At 47.0% G+C, this 22,464-nt stretch overlaps 1 protein-coding gene across 3 annotated transcripts in view; it reads left to right on the plus strand.

Moving 5' to 3' along the window:
* TTC13 (tetratricopeptide repeat domain 13) overlaps window positions 1–22,464 on the plus strand; it is a 227,023-nt gene that overhangs the window by 101,907 nt on the left and 102,652 nt on the right. For all 3 annotated transcript variants that reach the window (XM_063917918.1, XM_063917919.1, XM_063917920.1), the window contains exons 8-9: window positions 3,577–3,687; window positions 11,300–11,382. In XM_063917918.1, the coding sequence (XP_063773988.1) occupies window positions 3,577–3,687; window positions 11,300–11,382 (194 nt within the window). The remainder of the gene's footprint in view (window positions 1–3,576; window positions 3,688–11,299; window positions 11,383–22,464) is intronic.

The raw sequence follows: 22,464 nt of genomic DNA on the forward strand, positions 1-22,464 counted from the left end.
TCACAGCAAGTGATTATCAAGGTACCCCTCCTTCAACAGGAAAAGGGTTACTTTTCCACAATGTTTGTGGTACCGAAACCGGACGGTTCGGTGAGACCCATCTTAAATTTAAAATCTTTGAACACATATAACAAAAGATTCAAGTTCAAGATGGAATCGCTCAGGGCGATTATTGCGAACCTGGACGAGGGGGATTACAGGGTCTCTCTGGACATCAAGGATACTTACCTGCATGTCCCCATTTGCCCTCCTCACCAGGAGTACCTCAAGGTTGTGGTACAGGACTGTCACTATGAGTTCCAGATGCTGCCATTTGGATTATCCACGGCACCGAGGGTCTTTACCAGGGTAATGACCGAAATGATGATACTCCTTCGCAAGAAGGGAGTTTAATTATCCCGTACTTGGACGATCTCCTGATAAAGGCGAGCTCCAAGGAACAGTTGGTAAGGGGGTAGCACTTTCTCGGGAAGTGCTGCAACAGCAGGGCTGGATTCTCAATTCCAAAGTCACAGCTGGTCCCGACGACACGTCTTCTGTTCCTGGGAATGATTCTGGAAACAGACCAGAAAAAAAAAAAAAAAAGTGTTTCTTCCAATGGAAAAAGCCGAGGAGTTGTCATCTCTAGTCAGAAACCTCCTAAGACCGGGACAGGTGTCGGTACATCAATGCACACGAGTCCTGGGAAAAATGGTAGCTTCGTACGAAGCAATTCCATTAGGAAAGTTCCATGCAAGGAATTTCCAGTGGGACCTGTTGGACAAATGGTCCGGGTCCCATCTCCAGATACAGCAGCGGATAACCCGGTCGGCAAGAACCAGGGTGTCGCTGCGGTGGTGGCTGCAGAGGGCTCATCTACAAGAGAGCCGCAGATTCGGAATACAGGACTGGGTCCTGGTGACCACGGATGCCAGCCTTCGGGGCTGGGGTGCAGTCACACAGGGAGTGAAATTCCAAGGACTGTGGTCCAAACAGGAGATTTCACTTCACATAAATTTTCTGGAGCTAAGAGCCATTTACAAGGCCCTAACCCAAACAAGGCCCCTGCTTCAAAACCAGCCGTACTGATCCAATCAGACAACATCACGGTGCTCGCCCATGTAAACAGGCAGGGCGGCACAAGAAGCAGGAGGGCAATGGCAGAAGCCACAAGGATTCCCCGTTGGGCGGAAAATCATGTGGTAGCACTGGCAGCAGTGTTCATTCCGGGAGTGGACAACTGGGAAGCAGCCTTCCGCAGCAGACTCCACCCGGGAGAATAGGGACTTCATCCAGAAGTCTTCCAAATGCTGGTAAACCGTTGGAAAAGACCACAGGTGGACATGATGGCGTCCCGCCTCAATAAAAAGATATTGCGCCAGGTCAAGAGAACCTCAGGCGATCGCTGTGGACGCTCTAGTGACACCACGGGTGTACCAGTCGGTTTATGTGTTCCCTCCTCTCCCTCTCATACCCAAGGTTCTGAGGATAATAAGAAAAAGAGGAGTAAGAACTATACTCATTGTTCCGGATTGGCCAAGAAGGGCTTGGTACCAGGAACTTCAAGAGATGATCTCAGAGGACCCATGGCCTCTGCCACTCAGACAGGATCTGCGGCAGCAGGGGCCCTGTCTGTTAAAAGACTTACCGCGGCTGCGTTGACGGCATGGCGGCTGAACGCCGGATCCTGAGTGAAAAAGGCATTCTGGAGGAAGTCATTCTTATCCTGATCAAAGCCAGGAAGGATGTCAGCCTGAAGTTCAGACGTTGTAAGGGAGTGCTGCATATTCAGCCCCTTTTTGTGCCCCAGTGGCACCTTGGGATCCCAATGTGGTTTCGGAGTTCCTGGAATCACATTGTTTTGAGCCACTTAAAACCGTGGATTTGAAATATCTCACATGAAAAGTGGTCATGTGTTGGCTCTGGCTTCGGCCAGGCATGTGTCAGAATTGGCGGCTTTGTCATGAAAAAGCCCTTACCTGATTTTCCATATGGATAGGGCAGAGTTGAGGACTCGTCCTCACTTTCTCCCGAAGGTGGTATCAGTCTTTCACTTGAACCAACCTATTGTGGTGCCTGCGGCTACTAGGGACTTGGAGGATTCCAAGTTACTGGACGTAGTAGGGGCCCTGAAAATTTATATTTCCAGGACGGCTGGAGTCAGGAAAACTGACTCGCTGTTTATCCTGGATGCACCCAACAAGCTGGGTGCTCCTGCTTCTAAGCAGACTAAACGCGCTGGATTTGTAGCACTATTCAGATTGCGCATTCTGCGGTGGACTACCGCAGCCTAAATCTGTAAAAGCCCATTCCACAAGGAAGGTGGGCTCATCTTGGGCGGCTGCCCGAGGGGTCTCGGCTTTACAACTTGGCCGAGCTGCTACTTGGTCAGGGGCAAACACGTTTGCAAAATTCTAAAAAAATTGATACCCTGGCTGTGGAGGTCCTTGAGTTCTCTTAATCGGTGCTGCAGAGTCATCCGCACTCTCCCGCCCGTTTGGGAGCTTTGGTATAATCCCCATGGTCCTTACGGAGTTCCCAGCATCCACTAGGACGTCAGAGAAAATAAGATTTTACTCACCGGTAAATCTATTTCTCGTAGTCCGTAGTGGATGCTGGGCGCCCATCCCAAGTGCGGATTGTCTGCAATACTTGTACAAAGTTATTGTTACAAATATCGGGTTGTTATGGCAAGCCATCTGTTCAGAGGCTCCATTTGTTATCATACTGTTAACTGGGGTTCCTATCACGAGTTATATGGTGTGATTGGTGTGGCTGGTATGAGTCTTACCCGGGATTCAAAATCCTTCCTTATTGTGTCAGCTCTTCCGGGCATAGTGTCCTAACTGAGGCTTGGAGGAGGGTCATAGGGGGAGGAGCCAGTGCACACCAGATAGTCCTAAATCTTTCTTTAGATGTGCCCAGTCTCCTGCGGAGCCGTCTATTCCCCATGGTCCTTACGGAGTTCCCAGCATCCACTACGGACTACGAGAAATAGATTTACCGGTGAGTAAAATCTTATTTTTTTCTATAGTATTTTTTTAAAATAAAAAATAAAGATGTATTAGATTTGGGAGCCCTATTAAGACTCCATACCATTCATTTAATTGAGGGGTCCCTACTGCTGTGTATCTATTACAGGGAAGGATTACCCTTTTTCAGGTGTAGGAAATCAGTCAACTTATTTTGGCATTTTAAGATATTGATTGATTGATTTTGAAGATCTAATTTGTTTCAATTTATAAAGATCTTTTCATCACATGCCACCCAATCACCACCTCCAAAGACCCAAATAATTGCAACATTCTGTTGATCAATAGTGCCTACTGTAAATAGCTTAAAACCCTTTCGCTGTTGAGACCATTAGCAGACCTAGGGGTTCTGACTGTTAGCGTACACCCCCAAACTGTAGTACTCTGTGAGGGTTCTCTACAATTAATAATGTAGGGGATTTTTGGAGGAGATAAAAGCATTATGGATCAGTGTTTTTGCAATCCTTCTAAATTCTGCAAGCAGACAGGGTAACCTCTTTATAGTAGCTAAGAAAGGTCCTGAAGCATGAATATTATTAAACACATTATTTTATTTCTGTGGCAGGATTACGTAGCAGCCCATGAGGATTTTCAGCGCTCCCTGGAACTGAACCAGAATCAGCCGATTGCCGTTTTATATAAAGGTTTAACCTTCTTCCACAGAGGACTGCTCAAGGTATCCACAAATCGTACTTCTGTTTTTTCATCTGTGACCTTTTGTTTCATTGCTTAATTTGTCTTAATTACGGTTAAGCATTGTATTTTCTTGTGTTTCCCACAACAGCTCATGCTTTGCCTATGGACATAGGCGGTCTATTTACTAAAAGTCGATTTGGGTAGATTTTGTTGATGTTTGGTTGATTATTTTTGTTTATCGATTTATGTGTTTTAACATTTTTAAGAAAATCATCTGTTAGTAAATGTGGAATGTAGACCCTGAAATACAAAATCATGCAAACATTGACCCAGATCAACTTTTAGTAAATATACCCCTAAATTCCACATTTACTAACATTATTTTTGAATAATAATTTTTTTAAATGGATGTAAAAACTCATCTGTTAGTAAATGTGACATTTAGACCCTGAAACACAAACTCTGTAAAAAAAAAAAGACCAAACGTTGTCAAAAAATTTATCAAAATGGACCCAAATTGACTTTGTAAATATACCCCATACAGTTCACATAGGCAAATGTACCTGTGTTTGACACTGAACTTTATTTCTCACACCTACTTCAAAACCTATTCACCTATATCACTTCTGACAGTTCAACAGATTGTAAAGGGCCGTACTGACTGGGAGATTTCCCCAGAGATGTGTTCTGAGCGGTCTAGCACAGACCACTCGGCACACATCTCTCTCCCCGCTCAGTGCGATGTGCTGAGCGAGGGAGGGGGGGGGGGGGGGGGGAGACGACGACACGGGGGGGCGCTCACTTCACCCAGCGGTGAAATGAGTGACCTGCTAGATTGGCCAATCTAGCACCGGCGATAGCGACGCGTGGGACCGCGCATCGCTGTCGCCGGCACCCCTACACACGGAGCGATTTTCTAAGCAATCTAGTCAGATTGCTTAGAAATGAGCTGAACATCACTCCTTGTGTACCCCCCTTGAGAGTTGTGATTCTGTGTGCATGTGTACTGTAGGTTTGCTCAAAGCCTTCGGTCTCTTCATGTAGTCCCAGACAGACTCTTCGTTACGCTGAAGATTGTTCTTGGTGACATTGGCTGTATGTTTAGGGTTGTTGTCCTGCTGCAGAATAAATTTTGAGCCATCTGCCTGTATTTCTCAACATCGAGGACATCATTAATTCTGACCAAATCCCCAACTCCAGTTGATGAAATACAGCCCAAAACTAGCAAGGAACCTCAACCATGCTTCAGTGTTACCTGCAGACACTCATTATTGTACCGCTCTCTGGCCCTTTGGCAAACAAACTGCCTTTTGTTCTAGCCAAATATTTCACATTTTAACTTGAGAGTACCTGCTACCATTTTTCTGAAGCCAAGTTCCTATGTTTTCGTGCATAGTTGAGTCTCTTGGCCTTGTTTCCACGTTGAAGGTATGGCTTTTTGGGCGCAATTCTTCCAATTCTGACCACTTCTGGTCAGACTTCCGCGAACAGTTAATGGGTGTACCTGGGTCCTACTAGTTTCTGCCAGTTCTGAGCTGATGGTACTTCTGGACATCTTCTGATTTCAAAGGGAAGTAAGCATGATGTGTCTTTCATCTGATGCACTGATGCAAGTTTCCTTTGCCAACCACTGTGTCTACATTCCTCAACGTTGATGGTTTCTTTGTACAGATGTAGCCAACTTTATCTTGACTGTTTCTCCGCCGAGACGGGCGTTTAGCCACGCTAAGGCGATAGCTGAGTTTAATCACAGGCAGGCGCGTTGAGACGATCTAGATACTCATCATGCATTACACATCTCCACCACTGTGTGGCTAATGCTCCACTAATCCAGTACTTTCGATCGTACAGTATAGCGGCGGATTGATCTACAGCTCTGGCAATACTGTAGGCGTAACGGGAAGCGGTGGAAAAAGTATGGAGTACAGTACTGTACTGTATGTGTATGGAGACGCAACTACAGTAATTGTGTAAAAGGAATAATGTACAGTACAATGTATAAACACCGTGCTTTTTAAAATATAAAATATACTGTATGAGCGTCTGAGTTCGCTAATGCATAATGGGAATGGAGGACTAGCAGGAGGCGGAGGAAAACACCGTGCTTTACAAATGCGAGCGTCCGAGTCCTCTAAGGCATAAACCAACAGCAATGGGGCGAGGGCTGGGCGCTGTTTGCAGTACTTTCACACATGAAATTAGAAATCTCTCATGAGGCGTCGTGGGCTAGGGGTGAAGGCTCCCACCTCCCTCACTGGGGGTCCAGGGTTCGAGACATGATGTGCTTTCTTTCTTTTTTTTTTTTTTTTTTCTGTAATAATGCACTGTATTATTTTATTTCCATTGTAAGACAGTCAATGGAAGGATGCACACAGGTTTCACATAAATCAAAGTACATCTGCAGGAGCGATTCTTTACGCTAAATGCACCCAAACAGCGTGAATGAAATGAGTGTACTGTATTCTGGCGCTACCAACTAAGCAAAACAGTACTGTAGATCTTCAGCGTTTGTGCATTGCACAGGACCTGAATTTCCTCCCTGTGCAGGCCCCCAGGGGGGAAGGGCGATGGGGGTAGGGGGGAGACGATGGAAAATACTGTGCCTTTGAAATGCAATTACATGAGCGTCCGAGTACACTACGGCATACTGTAAACCAACACCAATGGGAAGGAAGTGCCAACCTTATTTTTAATGTGTTCCCGTGACATTCACTTTAACATTTTTTTTTTTCTCTCCAATACAGTACTGTACATCCAATGGAAGGATGCACACAGGTTTCACATAAATCAAAGTACATCTGCAGGAGCGATTCTTTACGCTAAATGCAACCTACAGTACGGTACTGTAAGTGAGCAAAATAGTACTACAGTGGGCGTTTGTGTATTGCACATGACCTGCATTCCCTCCCTGTCTACTGCATGATCTGTGCAGGCTCCCATGGGGGAAGGGCAACAGGCTAGCAGGAGGCGGAGGAAAACACCGTGCTTTACAAATGCGAGCGTCCGAGTCCTCTAAGGCATAAACCAACAGCAATGGGGCGAGGGCCGGGCGCTGTTTGCAGTACTTTCACACATGAAATTAGAAATCTCTCATGAGGCGTCGTGGGCTAGGGGTGAAGGCTCCCACCTCCCTCACTGGGGGTCCAGGGTTCGAGACATGATGTGCTTTCTTTCTTTTTTTTTTTTTTTTTTTTCTGTAATAATGCACTGTATTATTTTATTTCCATTGTAAGACAGTCAATGGAAGGATGCACACAGGTTTCACATAAATCAAAGTACATCTGCAGGAGCGATTCTTTACGCTAAATGCACCCAAACAGCGTGAATGAAATGAGTGTACTGTATTCTGGCGCTACCAACTAAGCAAAACAGTACTGTAGATCTTCAGCGTTTGTGCATTGCACAGGACCTGAATTTCCTCCCTGTGCAGGCCCCCAGGGGGGAAGGGCGATGGGGGTAGGGGGGAGACGATGGAAAATACTGTGCCTTTGAAATGCAATTACATGAGCGTCCGAGTACACTACGGCATACTGTAAACCAACACCAATGGGAAGGAAGTGCCAACCTTATTTTTAATGTGTTCCCGTGACATTCACTTTAACATTTTTTTTTTTCTCTCCAATACAGTACTGTACATCCAATGGAAGGATGCACACAGGTTTCACATAAATCAAAGTACATCTGCAGGAGCGATTCTTTACGCTAAATGCAACCTACAGTACGGTACTGTAAGTGAGCAAAATAGTACCACAGTGGGCGTTTGTGTATTGCACATGACCTGCATTCCCTCCCTGTCTACTGCATGATCTGTGCAGGCTCCCATGGGGGAAGGGCAACAGGCTAGCAGGAGGCGGAGGAAAACACCGTGCTTTACAAATGCGAGCGTCCGAGTCCTCTAAGGCATAAACCAACAGCAATGGGGCGAGGGCCGGGCGCTGTTTGCAGTACTTTCACACATGAAATTAGAAATCTCTCATGAGGCGTCGTGGGCTAGGGGTGAAGGCTCCCACCTCCCTCACTGGGGGTCCAGGGTTCGAGACATGATGTGCTTTCTTTCTTTCTTTTTTTTTTTTTTTTCTGTAATAATGCACTGTATTATTTTATTTCCATTGTAAGACAGTCAATGGAAGGATGCACACAGGTTTCACATAAATCAAAGTACATCTGCAGGAGCGATTCTTTACGCTAAATGCACCCAAACAGCGTGAATGAAATGAGTGTACTGTATTCTGGCGCTACCAACTAAGCAAAACAGTACTGTAGATCTTCAGCGTTTGTGCATTGCACAGGACCTGAATTTCCTCCCTGTGCAGGCCCCCAGGGGGGAAGGGCGATGGGGGTAGGGGGGAGACGATGGAAAATACTGTGCCTTTGAAATGCAATTACATGAGCGTCCGAGTACACTACGGCATACTGTAAACCAACACCAATGGGAAGGAAGTGCCAACCTTATTTTTAATGTGTTCCCGTGACATTCACTTTAACATTTTTTTTTTCTCTCCAATACAGTACTGTACATCCAATGGAAGGATGCACACAGGTTTCACATAAATCAAAGTACATCTGCAGGAGCGATTCTTTACGCTAAATGCAACCTACAGTACGGTACTGTAAGTGAGCAAAATAGTACCACAGTGGGCGTTTGTGTATTGCACATGACCTGCATTCCCTCCCTGTCTACTGCATGATCTGTGCAGGCTCCCATGGGGGAAGGGCAACAGGCTAGCAGGAGGCGCCCATATTTAAATTTTCTGATTTAATTTCATAGAGCCGCAGTCACTCACAGAATATAGGCATGTACTGTAGCATCTCATTTTATTCTGCAGAAGCTGATTATTCCCGTTTGGCTAGTTTGCCGCCTCTGTACAGTACAGTATATCACAATAGAAAAAAGTTATAGTGTCAGTGAAAAAAGCACCTCATGACAGATACTGTACACAAGCTCATGTCTAAATACTGTATACTGTAAGCAGTGACATTAAGGGGTACAGTACTGTATATGCAATTGCAGTCGAATTCCGGAAGGAATACGGAAAAAATGGACACGGGATCCCCCATCTTTTTAGAACCAGCACCGGGCTCTGCGCCTGGTCCTGGTGCAAAAAATAAGGGGGACAAAAAAAGCGTAGGGGTTCCCCATATTTTTTGAATCAGCACTGGGCTCCACTAGCTGGACAGATAATGCACAGCCGGGGGAGACTTTTATACAGGTCCCTGCGGCCATGGAATTAAATACCCAACTAGTCACACCTGGCCGGAGTACCCTGGAGGAGTGGGGGCCCCTTAAATCAAGGGGACCCCCCTCCAGCCACTCGATTATCTCTATCACCCCTGTGTATTGTAGCTAGGGGATTGTGACGCTCCTTCAGCATTGCCCCGTAGCCTGCAAAATCTGTGCTGTTATTTGCTCCATAGCTGAGTGCCTCCTAGGAGCTACTGTAGGAGTCACAGGCGGTAGCCATTTCAATTGAGTCTGCCCTGCTATAGAATTGTACAGGTATGTGTACATTACCGTACGGTGCATAGAACCTTTACAGTAGAAACTCTCCTGCAGCTTTGGCCTGCTTTACTGTATGTACTGTAAAACTTGTGTTTTGTCAGTTTGCTATGCGACCGAGCCCGGTGTAACGTACTGTACAGTACTGTAATGTGCATAGACCTCGCTTACAGTATCTCTGTGTATTTTGGCTAGGGGATTGTGACGCTCCTTCAGCATCGCCCCGTAGCCTGCACAGCTTATGCCATTTCTCATTCCATACCCAACTGCTGCCTGCCACGAGGTGGGGGTTCAGGAGGTGGGGGTTCATGGGTAGTGGTCGTTTTGACAGTGTGCTATGCGATTGAGTCCGGTGTACCGTAATACTGTATGCAATCCTACAGTAGCTTATCCCTCCCCTGTGTATTTTGGCTAGGGGATTGTGACGCTCCTTCAGCATAGCCCCATAACCTGCACAAGGGTTCAGGGGCGGCGGCCATTTTGCCAGTGTGCTACAGTATGTCATCGAGTCCGGTGTACCATAATATGCATACTGTGTATTTTAGCTAGGGGATTGTGACGCTCATTCAGCATTGCCCCATAGTCTGTACAATCTGGACTATTACTTGCTCCGTAGCCTAGGGCCTCTGTGGGGCAAGGAGTCATAGGTGGTAGCCATTTCTATTCAGTCTGCCCAGCTACAGAATTGTATGTGTACTGTGTACGGAGCATAGTACCTTAACCTGCATAGAACCTGCAGATTATGGTACACCGGACTCGATCGCATAGAACCGCTCATGCAGCTACTGTATGCCCTGGTTTGCAGTATGTGAATAAAAAAAATAATAGTGTCTGAAAAAAACTACAGTAACATGCATTCGTACAGTACTTAAGGAATCGAACCCTGGACTCTGAGTATAGGAAGCGAAACACTTCACCACTTCGCCGCAGACAAATGTATAAATCCGTTGGTTTTGATTATGCTGTAATGGCTACGGGATTAGGACGATAACACTGTAGAAAATTCCTAATCTTGAGAGGCAATAGTGAACTTGTAACACACATCCATTTGCGACAGTGTACACTACTGGTTTTACAGTACTGTGTTTTGTCTGCGGGACTTGCACGCTCACATACAGTATTCATAAAGTATTGTAGATGGATCATATACTGTATGCTGTACTACTGTATTTGCGTCGGTGTCGTACTGTATATACTGTACAGTACTGTATTAAATAATGCAGCGTAATGAGTACAGTATTTGCTGTATGCAGCGTAATGAGACGCCTTAGTAAAGTAGTCCTTATTATGTATGTCAGTATTGTATTTTACGGGAGACCACACGCATGCGCAGTGGTGATTGTAAAAAGCGACATCTGGTGGCTGATCGCAGGTATTACACGTAAAGGTAACGCCAAACGTCAAATGTCTGTCTCCGTGCGATTAGATAGCCTCTCTGTGGCTAGGCGCGCCTCGCTACGCCACAGTACGCTGCGTATGGTCGAACGGGACAACCGCCGCGGCCACTCAAGATAAAGGTGGCTACATCTGTACTTCAATACCGAGAAATACAGGCAGGTACTTATCCATCATGCAATACCATCAGGGAAGCGTCCAAATTTATTCTGCAGCATGACAACGACCCCAAACATCCAACAAATGTCATTTTTTAATTGATAAAAGTAAACTATTAACACTTCTGTGTTTTAAAGCTTTCTTACTTTGCAGAATTTTTTCCACACCTGCCTAAAACTTTTGCACAGTACTGTACGTATACACACGTAGGCGGTTACTCTTTATCTAAATGTGTGAGGAGTCCACACATACCACAATACTATAGGTCAGTTGCTCCCTCCTACCTTTCACTGAGTCTCTGTGGTCAAGTGTAAATGCAGTTCACGCTGCAGCAGTTGGGGAAATTTTGCTCTAACAGTTAAACAATGATTAAGAAAAAGTCGGGCAGACGTTACATATACATGCACGTGTGGCTGTAGAGGGTTTGTATTAGATATAATTTGCCTGTATATGTATCTTGCATCTCTTATGAGCACTGCTGGCTTTCTTAATATCTTAGCTAGAGTCTTTGTAGTCATATTTGTTGTACGATGACTCTTTGCATATAACTGTCATGCCTACGTAAATTTATAAACTTAGCAAAACAGTTCTATTTTTGCAGGAAGCTATTGAAACTTTTAAAGAAGCCTTGAAGCAGAAGTCAAACTTTATTGAAGCGTATAAAAGTCTCGGACAGGCCTACAGGTATATTTGTCACTTTCGGTTGTGCATTGTCCACTGTATGTTATCTTTGCTGTGCATATGAAAGAATGGGCGGTATTCAAATGATATATCATGCCCAATCTCCTTTCTAAAGTGATCCCTGTTATCGCACATATCGCGCCCACAGTAAACCGGTATAGCTGCATAAAGGGTTAGACGTCCTCACTACTACGGGGGTAGCGAGCTGAAATGATTATACCATGTCCGTTAGCAGAAACAGAATGAGTGTGGAAGGGGATGAAAAGAATTGAATACCGCCCAATGAATCAACATTTTTTCTCTTACGTCCTAGAGGATGCTGTGGACTCCGTAAGGACCATGGGGATAGACGGGCTCCGCAGGAGACATGGGCACTTTAAGAAAGACTTTGGATCTGGGTGTGCACTGGCTCCTCCCTCTATGCCCCTCCTCCAGACCTCAGTTTGATACTGTGCCCAGAGGAGATGGGTGCACTTCAGGGAGCTCTCCTGAGCTTCCTGACAGAAAGTATATTTGTTAGGTTTTTTATTTTCAGGGAGCCTGCTGGCAACAGACTCCCTGCATCGAGGGACTGAGGGGAGAGAAGCAGACCTACTTCTGTGAGTTTCAAGGCTCTGCTTCTTAGGCTACTGGACACCATTAGCTCCCGGAGCCGCGCCGCCGTCCTCCTCACAAAGCCGAAAGATAGAAGCCGGGTGAGTATGAGAAGAAAAAGAAGACTTCAGAGGCGGCAGAAGACTTCATGATCTTCACTGAGGTAACGCACAGCAGTGCAGCTGTGCGCCATTGCTCCCACACACCTCACACACGGCAGTCACTGTAAGGGTGCAGGGCGCTGGGGGGGCGCCCTGGGCAGCAATATAAACCTAATTTCTGGCAAAAGAGATATATATACAGCTAGGCACTGTATATATAAAGAGCCCCCGCCAGTTTTTATTATATTTAAGCGGGACAGAAGCCCGCCGCCGAGGGGGCGGGGCTTCTCCCTCAGCACTGACCAGCGCCATTTTCTTCACAGCACAGCTGAGAGGAAGCTCCCCGGACTCTCTCCCCTGCTTATCCACGGTGAAAGGGGGTTTCAGAGAAGAGGGGGGGGGGGGGGCACATAATTGGCAGCAAATAATAGTATTACAGCGCTACTGGGTAAACACATTGTGTGTTTTTCCTTGGGTATTAGCGCTTGGTGTGTGCTGGCATACTCTCTCTCTGTCTCTCCATAGGGCCTTGTGGGGGAACTGTCTTCAGATATAGAGGATTCCCTGAGTGTGTGGTGTGTCGGTACGTGTGTGTCGACATGTCTGAGGTAAAAGGCTCTTCTAAGGAGGAGATGGAGCAAATGTGTGTGGTGTCTCCGTCGACAACACCGACACCTGACTGGATATGTGGAATTAAGTGCTGAGGTAAATTTAGTGCACAAAAGAGTAGAGAACAGACAGGGAATCTACCTATGTCTGTCCCTTTGTCGCAGGGACCTTCAGAGTCTCAAAACGCCCCCTATCCAAAATAATAGACACTGATACCGACACGGAGTCTGACTCCAGTGTTGACTACGATGATGCAAAGTTACAGCCAAAACTGGCAGAAAAGTATTCAATACCTGTATATGATTATTGTAATAAAAGATGTTTTGCATATCACTGATGACCCATCTGTCCCTGACACGAGGGTACACATGTTTAAGGGGAAGAAAGCTGAGATAACATTTCCCCCCTCTCATGAACCAAATGAATTGTGTGAAAAAGAGCGGGAATCTCCAGACAAGAAACTGGAGTTTACCAAAAGAATTCTCATGGCGTATCCTTTCCCTGCTAGGGCCAGGATACGATGGGAATCCTCCCCTAGGGTGGACAAGGCGTTGACACGTTTACCCAAAAGGTAGCGCTGACATACCAAGATACAGCTACCCTCAGGGATCCTGCAGATAGCATGCAGAAAAGTACTTTGAAGTCCATTTACACACATTCTGGTACACTACTCAGACCGGCGATTGTGTCGGCAGGGGTTTATAGCGCTGTAGCAGCGTGGACAGATACCTTATCAGCGGAGATTGAAACCCTAGATAAGGATACCATGTTATTGACCCTAGGATATATAAAAGATGCTGTTTTATATATAAGACATGCTCAAAGAGACATTGGTCTACTGGGTTCTAGAGTCAACGCTATGTCGATTTCTGCTAGACGTGTCCTGTGGAACATGCAATGGACAGGTGATGCCGACTAAAAGAGGCATATGGAGGTTTTACCTTACAAGGGTGAGGAATTGTGTGGAGAAGGGCTCTCGGACCTGGTCTCCACAGCTATAGCTGGTAAATCTGATCTTTTGCCTTATATTCCCTCACAGCTTAAGAAAGCACAACATTATCAAATGCAGTCCTTTCGGTAGCAGAAAAACAAGGAAGTACGAGGAGCGTCCTTTCTTACCAGAGGTAAGGGCGCAGGGCACAGCTAGTTCCCAGGAACAGAAGTCCTCCCCGGCCTCTACTAAATCCACCGCATGACGGTAGGGCTCCGCTAAGGGAGTCCGCCCCAGTGGGAGCACGTCTTCGACTCTTCAGCCACATCTGAGTTCACTCACAGGTGGATCCCTGGGCAATAGAAATTGTTTCTCAGGGTTACAAGCTGGAATTCGAAAAGGTGCCTACTCGCCGGTTTTCCTTATCGGCCCTACCTGCTTCTCCCCCAGAAAGGGAGATAATATTAAATACAATTCACACATTGTATCTCCAACAGGTGGTGCTCAAGGTTCCCCTCCTTCAACAAGGAAGGGGATATTACTCAACCTTGGCTGTAGTCCCGAAACCGGATGGTTCGGTCAGACCTATTTTAAAATTAAAATCTCTGAACCTATACTTGAAAAGGTTCAAATTCAAGATGGAATCGCTCAGAGCGATCATCGCCAGCCTGGAAGGGGGGGATTTTATGGTGTATCTAGACATAAAGGCTGCATACCTTCATGTTCCCATTTATCCACCCCATCAGGCGTACCTGAGAATTACGGTACAGTATTTTCATTACCAAATTCAGGGTAATTGGCGGAAATGATGGTGCTCCTACGCAAGCAAGGAGTCACAATTATCCCATACTTGGACGATCTCCTAATAAGGGCGAGATCAAAAGAGCAGTTGTTGAACAGCATGTCACTTTCACTGAAGGTGTCACAGCAACTCTGCTGGATTCTCAATATCCCGAAGTCACAGTTGGTTCCTATGACTCGTCTGCCCTTCTTGGGTATGATTCTGAATACGGACCAGAAATGGGTTTATCTTCCGATAGAGAAGGCCCAGGAACTAATGACTCTGGTAAAAAACCTATTAAAGCCAAAACAGGTGTCAGTGCATCACTGCACTCGGGTCCTGGGAATGGTGGCATCTTACGGGGCCATTCCCTTCGGCAGGTTCCATGCGAGGACTTTCCAATGGGATCTACGGAATAAGTGGTCCGGATCACATCTACAGATGCATCAGTTAATCACCCTGTCCCCTAGGGCCAGGGTGTCTCTCCTATGGTGGCTGCAGAGTGCTCACCTTCTGCAGGGTCGCAGGTTCGCCATCCAGGACTGGATTCTGGTAGCCACGGACGCGAGCCTCCGAGGTGGGGGAGCAGTCACACAGGGAAGAAACTTCAAAGGTCTTTGGGTCAAGTCAAAAAACTTGTATTCAAATCAACATCCTGGAGCTGGGGGCCATATACAACGGCCTTCGGCAAGCGGAAACATTGCTTCGCGACCTACCGGTTCTGATCCAGTCAGACAACATCACCGCAGTGGCTCATGTAAACCGCCAAGGCAGCACAAAGAGCAGAGTGGAAATGGCAGAAGCCACCAGGATTCTCCGCTGGGCGGAAAATCATGTAAGCGCATTTTCAGCAGTTCATTCCGGGAGTGGACAACTGAGAAGCAGACTCCCTCAGCAAACACGACCTGCATCCAAGAGAGGACTTCTTTAGGAAGCCTTCGCACAGATTGCAAGTCAGTGGGAACTGCCACAGATAGACATGATGGCGTCCCGCCTCAACAAGAAGCTACAGAGGTATTGCACCAGGTCAAGAGACCCTCAGGCAGTAGCTGTAGATGCCCTAGTGATACCGTGGGTGTTCCAGTCGGTCTATGTATTTCCCCCTCTTCCTCTCATACCCAAGGTGTTGAGAATGGTAGGAGGGAGAGGAATGAGCACAATCCTCATTGTTCCAGATTGGCCACGAAGGACCTGGTATCTGGATCTGCAGGAAATGCTCACAGAAGATCAGTGGCTTCTTCTTCTAAGACAGGACCGGTTGCAACAGGGGCCATGTCTATTCCAAGACTTACCGCGGCTGCGTTGGACGGCATGGCGGTTGAACGCCAGATCCTAGCGGATAAGGGTATTCCGGATGAGGTCATTCTTACGCTAATAAAGGCTAGGAAGGACATGACCTCTAAACATTATCACCGTATATGGCGAAAATATGTTTCTTGGTGTGAGGCCAGGAATGCTCCTACGGAAGAATTCCATCTGGGCCGTTTCCTTCACTTCCTGCAAACTGGAGTGAATTTCGGCCTAAAATTAGGATCTATTAATGTTCAGATTTCGGCCTTATCCATTTTCTTTCAAAAGGAATTGGCCTCTCTCCCTGAAGTACAAACTTTTGTGAAGGGAGTACTGCATATTCAGCCTCCTTTTGTACCTCCTGTGACGCCTTGGGACCTTAACGTGGTGTTAAGTTTCATTAAGTCACACTGGTTTGAACCACTTAAAACGGTGGAGTTGAAAAATCTCACTTGGAAGGTGGTCATGTTATTAGCCTTGGCTTCGGCTAGGCGAGTGTCGGAATTAGCGGCTTTATCACATAAAAGCCCCTATCTGGTTTTCCATATGGATAGAGCGGAATTGCGGACCCGTCCTCAATTCCTGCCAAAAGTGTTTTCATCCTTTCATATGAACTATTGTGGTGCCTGTGGCTACGCGTGACTTGGAGGATCCCGAGTCCCTTGATGTGGTCAGGGCTTTGAAAATTTACGTGGCCAGATCGGCTACAGTCAGAAAAACAGAAGCACTGTTTATCATGTATGAAACCAACAAGATTGGTGCCCCTGCTTCAAAGTAGACTATTGCTCACTGGATCTGTAACACGATTCAGCAGGCGCATTCTACGGCGGGATTGCCGTAACCTAAATCAAGGCCCATTCCACTAGGAAGGTGGGCTCTTCTTGGGCGGCTGCCAGAGGGGTCTCGGCACTACAGCTGTGCCGAGCTACTACTTGGTCGGGTTCAAACTCCTTTGCAAAGTTCTATAAGTTTGATACCCTGGCTGAGGAGGACCTCCTGTTTGCTCAATCGGTGCTGCAGAGTCATCCGCACTCTCCCGCCCGTTTGGGAGCTTTGGTATAATCCCCATGGTCCTTACGGAGTCCCCAGCATCCTCTAGGACGTTAGAGAAAATAAGATTTTAAACCTACCGGTAAATCTTTTTCTCGTAGTCCGTAGAGGATGCTGGGCGCCCGTCCCAAGTGCGGACTACTTCTGCAAGACTTGTATATAGTAGTTGCTTAAATAAGGGTTATGTTATAGTCTCATCGGTCTTGGACTGATACTATGTCGTTTTCATACTGTTAACTGGATAGTATATCACAAGTTATACGGTGTGATTGGTGTGGCTGGTATGAATCTTGCCCTTGGATTAACAAAAATCCTTTCCTCGTACTGTCCGTCTCCTCTGGGCACAGTTTCTCTAACTGAGGTCTGGAGGAGGGGCATAGAGGGAGGAGCCAGTGCACACTAGATCTAAATTCTTTCTTAAAGTGCCCATGTCTCCTGCGGAGCCAGTCAATCCCCATGGTCCTTACGGAGTCCCCAGCATCCTCTACGGACTACGAGAAAAAGATTTACCGGTAGGTTTAAAATCTTATTTTTCTAATTCTTTGATAATAACTACATACAATTTATTAAGTCATTTGTTTTAATTAGGATTTTAATACCTACCGGTAAATCCTTTTCTCTTAGTCCGTAGAGGATGCTGGGATCACCATAAGAACAATGGGGTATAGGCGGCATCCGCAGGAGACATGGGCACTTTAAGACTTTAAAAGGGGTGTGAACTGGCTCCTCCCTCTATGCCCCTCCTCCAGACTCCAGTTATAGAAACTGTGCCCAGGGAGACGGACATTTCGAGGAAAGGAATTATTTTTAAACTAAGGCGAGACACATACCAGCTCACACCTCAAACATGCCGTACAACATGGCATTCAACAGAACTCTAGTCAACAGCATGAACAATGTCAGCAACCGGCTGATTATAAACGAAACACAACCTGGGTGTAACCAGAACTAATAACTGCAAATACAGTACGCACTGGGACGGGCGCCCAGCATCCTCTACGGACTAAGAGAAAAGGATTTACTGGTAGGTATTAAAATTTTATTTTCTCATACGTCCTAGAGGATGCTGGGGTCACTATAAGAACCATGGGGTTATACCAAAGCTCTAGAACGGGTGGGAGAGTGCGGATGACTCTGCAGCACCGATTGACTAAACTTGAGGTCTTCATCGGCCAGGTCATCAAACTTGTAAAACTTTGCAAAAGTGTTTAACCCCGACCAAGTAGCTGCTCGGCAAAGTTGTAACGCCGAGACCCCCCGGGCAGCCGCCCAGGACACGCCCACCTTTATGGTAGAATGGGCCTTCACCGATTTCGGCAACTGCAATCCAGCCGTAGAATGAGCCTGCTGAATCGTAGCACAGATCCAGAGTGCAATAGTCTGCTTGGAAGCAGGAGCCCCAATCTTGTTGGGATCATACAGGACAAACAGAGCCTCCGTTTTCCTAAACTGAGCCGTCCTGGCGACATAGATTTTTAAAGCTCTGACCACATCGAGAGACTTCGGCTCCACTAATGCGTCAGTAGCCACAGGCACCACAATAGGTTGGTTCATGTGGAACGATGAAACCACCTTCGGCAGAAATTGTTGACGAGTCCTCAACTCTGCTCTATCTTCATGGAAGATCAAATAAGGGCTCTTGTGAGACAAGGCCGCTAACTCCGATAGCCGCCTTGTGGATGCCAAGGCCAATAGCATGACCACTTTCCAAGTGACGAATTTCAACTCCACCTTCTGTAATGGTTCAAACCAATGTGATTGAAGGAACTGCAACACCACGTTAAGATCCCATGGTTCCACTGGGGGCACAAATGGAGGTTGGATGTGCAACACGCCTTTCACGAAAGTCTGAACTTCTGGAACGGAGACTAATTGTTTTTGAAAGAAAACCGATAAGGCTGAAATTTGAACTTTAATTGAGCCCAACTTTAAGCCCGCATCCACACCTGCTTGTAGGAAATGGAGAAAACGTCCTAACTGAAATTCTTCCGTAGGAGCCTTCTTGGATTCACACCAAGACGCATATTTTCTCCAAATACGGTGGTAATGTTTAGACGTTACCCCTTTTCTAGCCTGAATAAGCGTGGGAATGACTTCACTGGGAATACCCTTTCGAGCTAGCCGTCAAACGCAGCCGCGGTAAGTCTTGATACACGCACGGCCCCTGCTGTAACAGATCCTCTCGTAGAGGAAGAGGCCAGGGATCTCCTATGAGTAATTCCTGAAGATCTGGATACCAAGCCCTCCTTGGCCAGTCCGGAACAATGAGGATCGCCTGAACCTTTGTTCTTCTTATGATCTTTAGCACTTTTGGAATGAGAGGAAGCGGAGGGAATACATACACCGACTGAAACACCCATGGTGTCACTAGGGCGTCCACTGCTATTGCTTGAGGGTCCCTCGACCTGGAACAATATCTCTGAAGTTTCTTGTTAAGACGAGACGCCATCATGTCTATTTGAGGAATTCCCCAAAGACCTGTCACTTCTGTGAAGACCTCTTGATGAAGACCCCATTCTCCTGGATGGAGATCGTGTCTGCTGAGGAAGTCTGCTTCCCAGTTGTCCACTCCTGGAATGAAGACCACTGACAGGGCGCTTGTATGTCTTTCCGCCCAGCAGAGAACCTTCGTGACTTCTGCCATTGCCGCTCTGCTTTTTGTTCCGCCTTGGCGGTTTATGTACGCAACTGCTGTTATATTGTCCGACTGAATCAATACGGGCAGATTGCGAAGCAGACGTTCCACTTGAAGAAGGCCGTTGTAAATGGCCCTTAACTCCAGAACGTTTATGTGTAGACAAGTTTCCTGGCTTGACCATCTTCCTTGGAAGTTTTCCCCCTGTGTGACTGCCCCCCAGCCTCGGAGACTCGCATCCGTGGTTACTAGGATCCAGTCCTGGATCCCGAACCTGCGCCCCTCTATGAGGTGAGAGGTGTGTAGCCACCACAGGAGTGAGATTCTGGTCTTGGAAGACAGGATTATTCTTTGGTGCATGTGCAGGTGGGATCCGGACCACTTGTCCAACAGGTCCCACCGAAACACTCTGGGATGGAATCTGCCAAACTGAATGGCCTCGTAGGCCGCTACCATTTTCCCCAGCAACCGAGTGCATTGATGGATTGACACTCTCGCTGGTTTCAGAATTTGTCTGACCAGGTTCTGGATTTCCAGAGCCTTTTCCACTGGAAGAAAAACTCTCTGTAATTCTGTGTCCAGAATCATTCCCAGAAACGGCAGCCGCGTAGTCGGCACCAACTGTGATTTCGGCAAGTTTAGGAGCCAACCATGTTGTTGCAGAACCGTCAGGGAGAGCGTAATGTTCTGCAGTAGCTGGTCCCTGGATCTCTCCTTTATCAGGAGATCATCCAAGTACGGGATAATTGTGACTCCTTGCTTGCGCAGGAGAATCATCATTTCCGCTATGACTTTGGTGAAAACCCTCGGAACCGTGGACAGACCAAATGGCAACGTCTGAAATTGGTAATGACAATCCTGTACTGCAAACCTCAGGTAAGCCTGATGCGGAGGATAAATGGGAACATGTAAATAAACATCCTTTATGTCTACCGACACCATAAAATCCCCTTCCTCCAGACTGGAGATCACTGCCTGGAGAGATTCCATCTTGAATTTGAATTTTCTTTGGTAGAAATTGAGGGATTTCAGGTTCAGGATTGGTCTGACCGAGCCATCCGGCTTCGGGACCACGAACAGGCTCGAATAAAAGCCTTCTCCCTGTTGTGACGGGGGAACCCTGACAATGACCTGATTTTGACACAACTTTTGTATTGTGTCGCATACTACCTCCCTTTCCGGAAGAGAAGCTGGTATGGCCGATTTGAAAAATCGGCGAGGGGGAATGTCTTGAAACTCTAGTTTGTACCCCTGGGACACTATTTCTACAACCTATGGGTCCAGGTCCGGATGAACCCAGAATTGACTGAAGAGTTTGAGACGTGCCCCCACCGGTATGGACTACCGCAGAGGAGTCCCAGCGTCATGCGGTGGATTTGGCAGAAGCCGGGGAGGACTTCTGCTCCTGGGAACCTGCCTCGGCCGGAGATCTTTTACCCTTTCCCCTTCCTCTAGTAGCAAGGAAGGAAGAACCTCGGCCTTTCATGTATTTATTGGGCCGAAAGGACTGCATCTGATGTGTGGTGTGTTTTCTTTTGTTGTGCAGGAACATAAGGTAAAAATGATGACTTACCCGCGGTAGCCGTAGACACCAAATCAGCGAGGCCGTCACCAAACAAGACACCACCTTTGTACGGTAGAGACTACATATTTTTCTTAGAGTCAGCATTCCATTGATGAATCCAATATGCTCTCCTAGCTGAGACCGCCATGGCATTGGCCTTTGATCCCAAAAGGCCAATATCCCTCGCAGCTTCCTTTAGGTATGCTGCAGCGTCCCTGATATGACCAAGTGTCAAGAGAACGTTATCCCTATCTAGGGTATCTATATCAGATGACAAGTTATCTGCCCACTTTTCAATAGCACTACTCACCCACACAGATGCAATGGCTGGTCTGAGTAGCGTACCCGTGGTGACATAAATGGATTTCAGTGTATTTTCCTGCCTACGATCCGCAGGATCCTTAAGGGCTGCCGTGTCAGGGACAGCCTTGAAAGAGCCTTGTCCACAATAGGGGGTGATTCCCACTTTTCCCTATCCCCAGGGGGAAACGGGTATGCCACCGGAATCCTTTTGGGAATCTGAAACTTTTTGTCAGGACTTTCCCAAACCTTTTCAGTTCATGAGAGGGAGGAAACGTTACCTCAGGCTTCTTTCCCTTATACATACAGACCCTTTTGTCAGGAACAGTAGGGTCCTCCGATATATGTAATGCATCTTTTATCGCCACAATCATGTACCGAATGCTCTTTGCCAATTTTGGATCTAATCTGGCATCACTATAGTCGACACTGGAGTCAGAGTCCGTGTCGGTATCCGTGTCTGCCAACTGGGCAAACAATCTTTTTTGTGACCCCGAAGGGGTCTGAACTTGCAACAACACATTCTCCACAGATTTCTTCCATGCCTGGTTCTGAGACTCAGATTTATCCAATCTCTTATTAATAAGAGCCACATTAGCATTCAACACATTTACCTAATCAGGAGTCGGCGGTGCCGACAGGGTCACTCCCACAGCCGTTTGTGTCCCTAACACAGTCTCCTCCTGGGAACAGCACTCCGCCTCAGACATGCCGACACACGTGTACCCAATACTCACAGACACACTGGGCATATAGGGGACAGACCCACAGTAAAGTCTGTCAGAGAGACACAGAGGGAGTTTGCCAGCTCACAACCCAGCGCTTCACCAACTGTTCTGAAACACTATCAATGCCCCAGACCTGCAGCGCTTTTACTAATTGCACCAAAATTACTGTGCCCCCCCCCCCCCCCCCCCGTTTTCCACCCTGATACTTATGCAGCAGTGTGAGGAAGGATTAGCGTCTCTGCAGCCTGTGTAGAGAAAATGGCGCTGAGCTGTGTAAGCTGAGAGGACTAAGCTCTGCCCCCGCAATGGCGCGCTTCAGTCCTGCTTTTTTAACTAAATTTTTATACTGGCGGGGGTTAGGACAGTGCCTCTGCACCTATGTCCCCTCTTGCCAGTCTATTTAGAGGCTTATATGCTGCCCAGGGCGCCCCCACCCCCCGCGACCTGCACCCTGTAGTGCTGCTGTGTGTGGGAGCATGGTGCGCAGCGTGCGATCGCTGTG

Source organism: Pseudophryne corroboree, chromosome 4, assembly GCF_028390025.1.
Source record: "Pseudophryne corroboree isolate aPseCor3 chromosome 4, aPseCor3.hap2, whole genome shotgun sequence".
In the NCBI taxonomy this organism is placed as follows: domain Eukaryota; kingdom Metazoa; phylum Chordata; class Amphibia; order Anura; family Myobatrachidae; genus Pseudophryne; species Pseudophryne corroboree.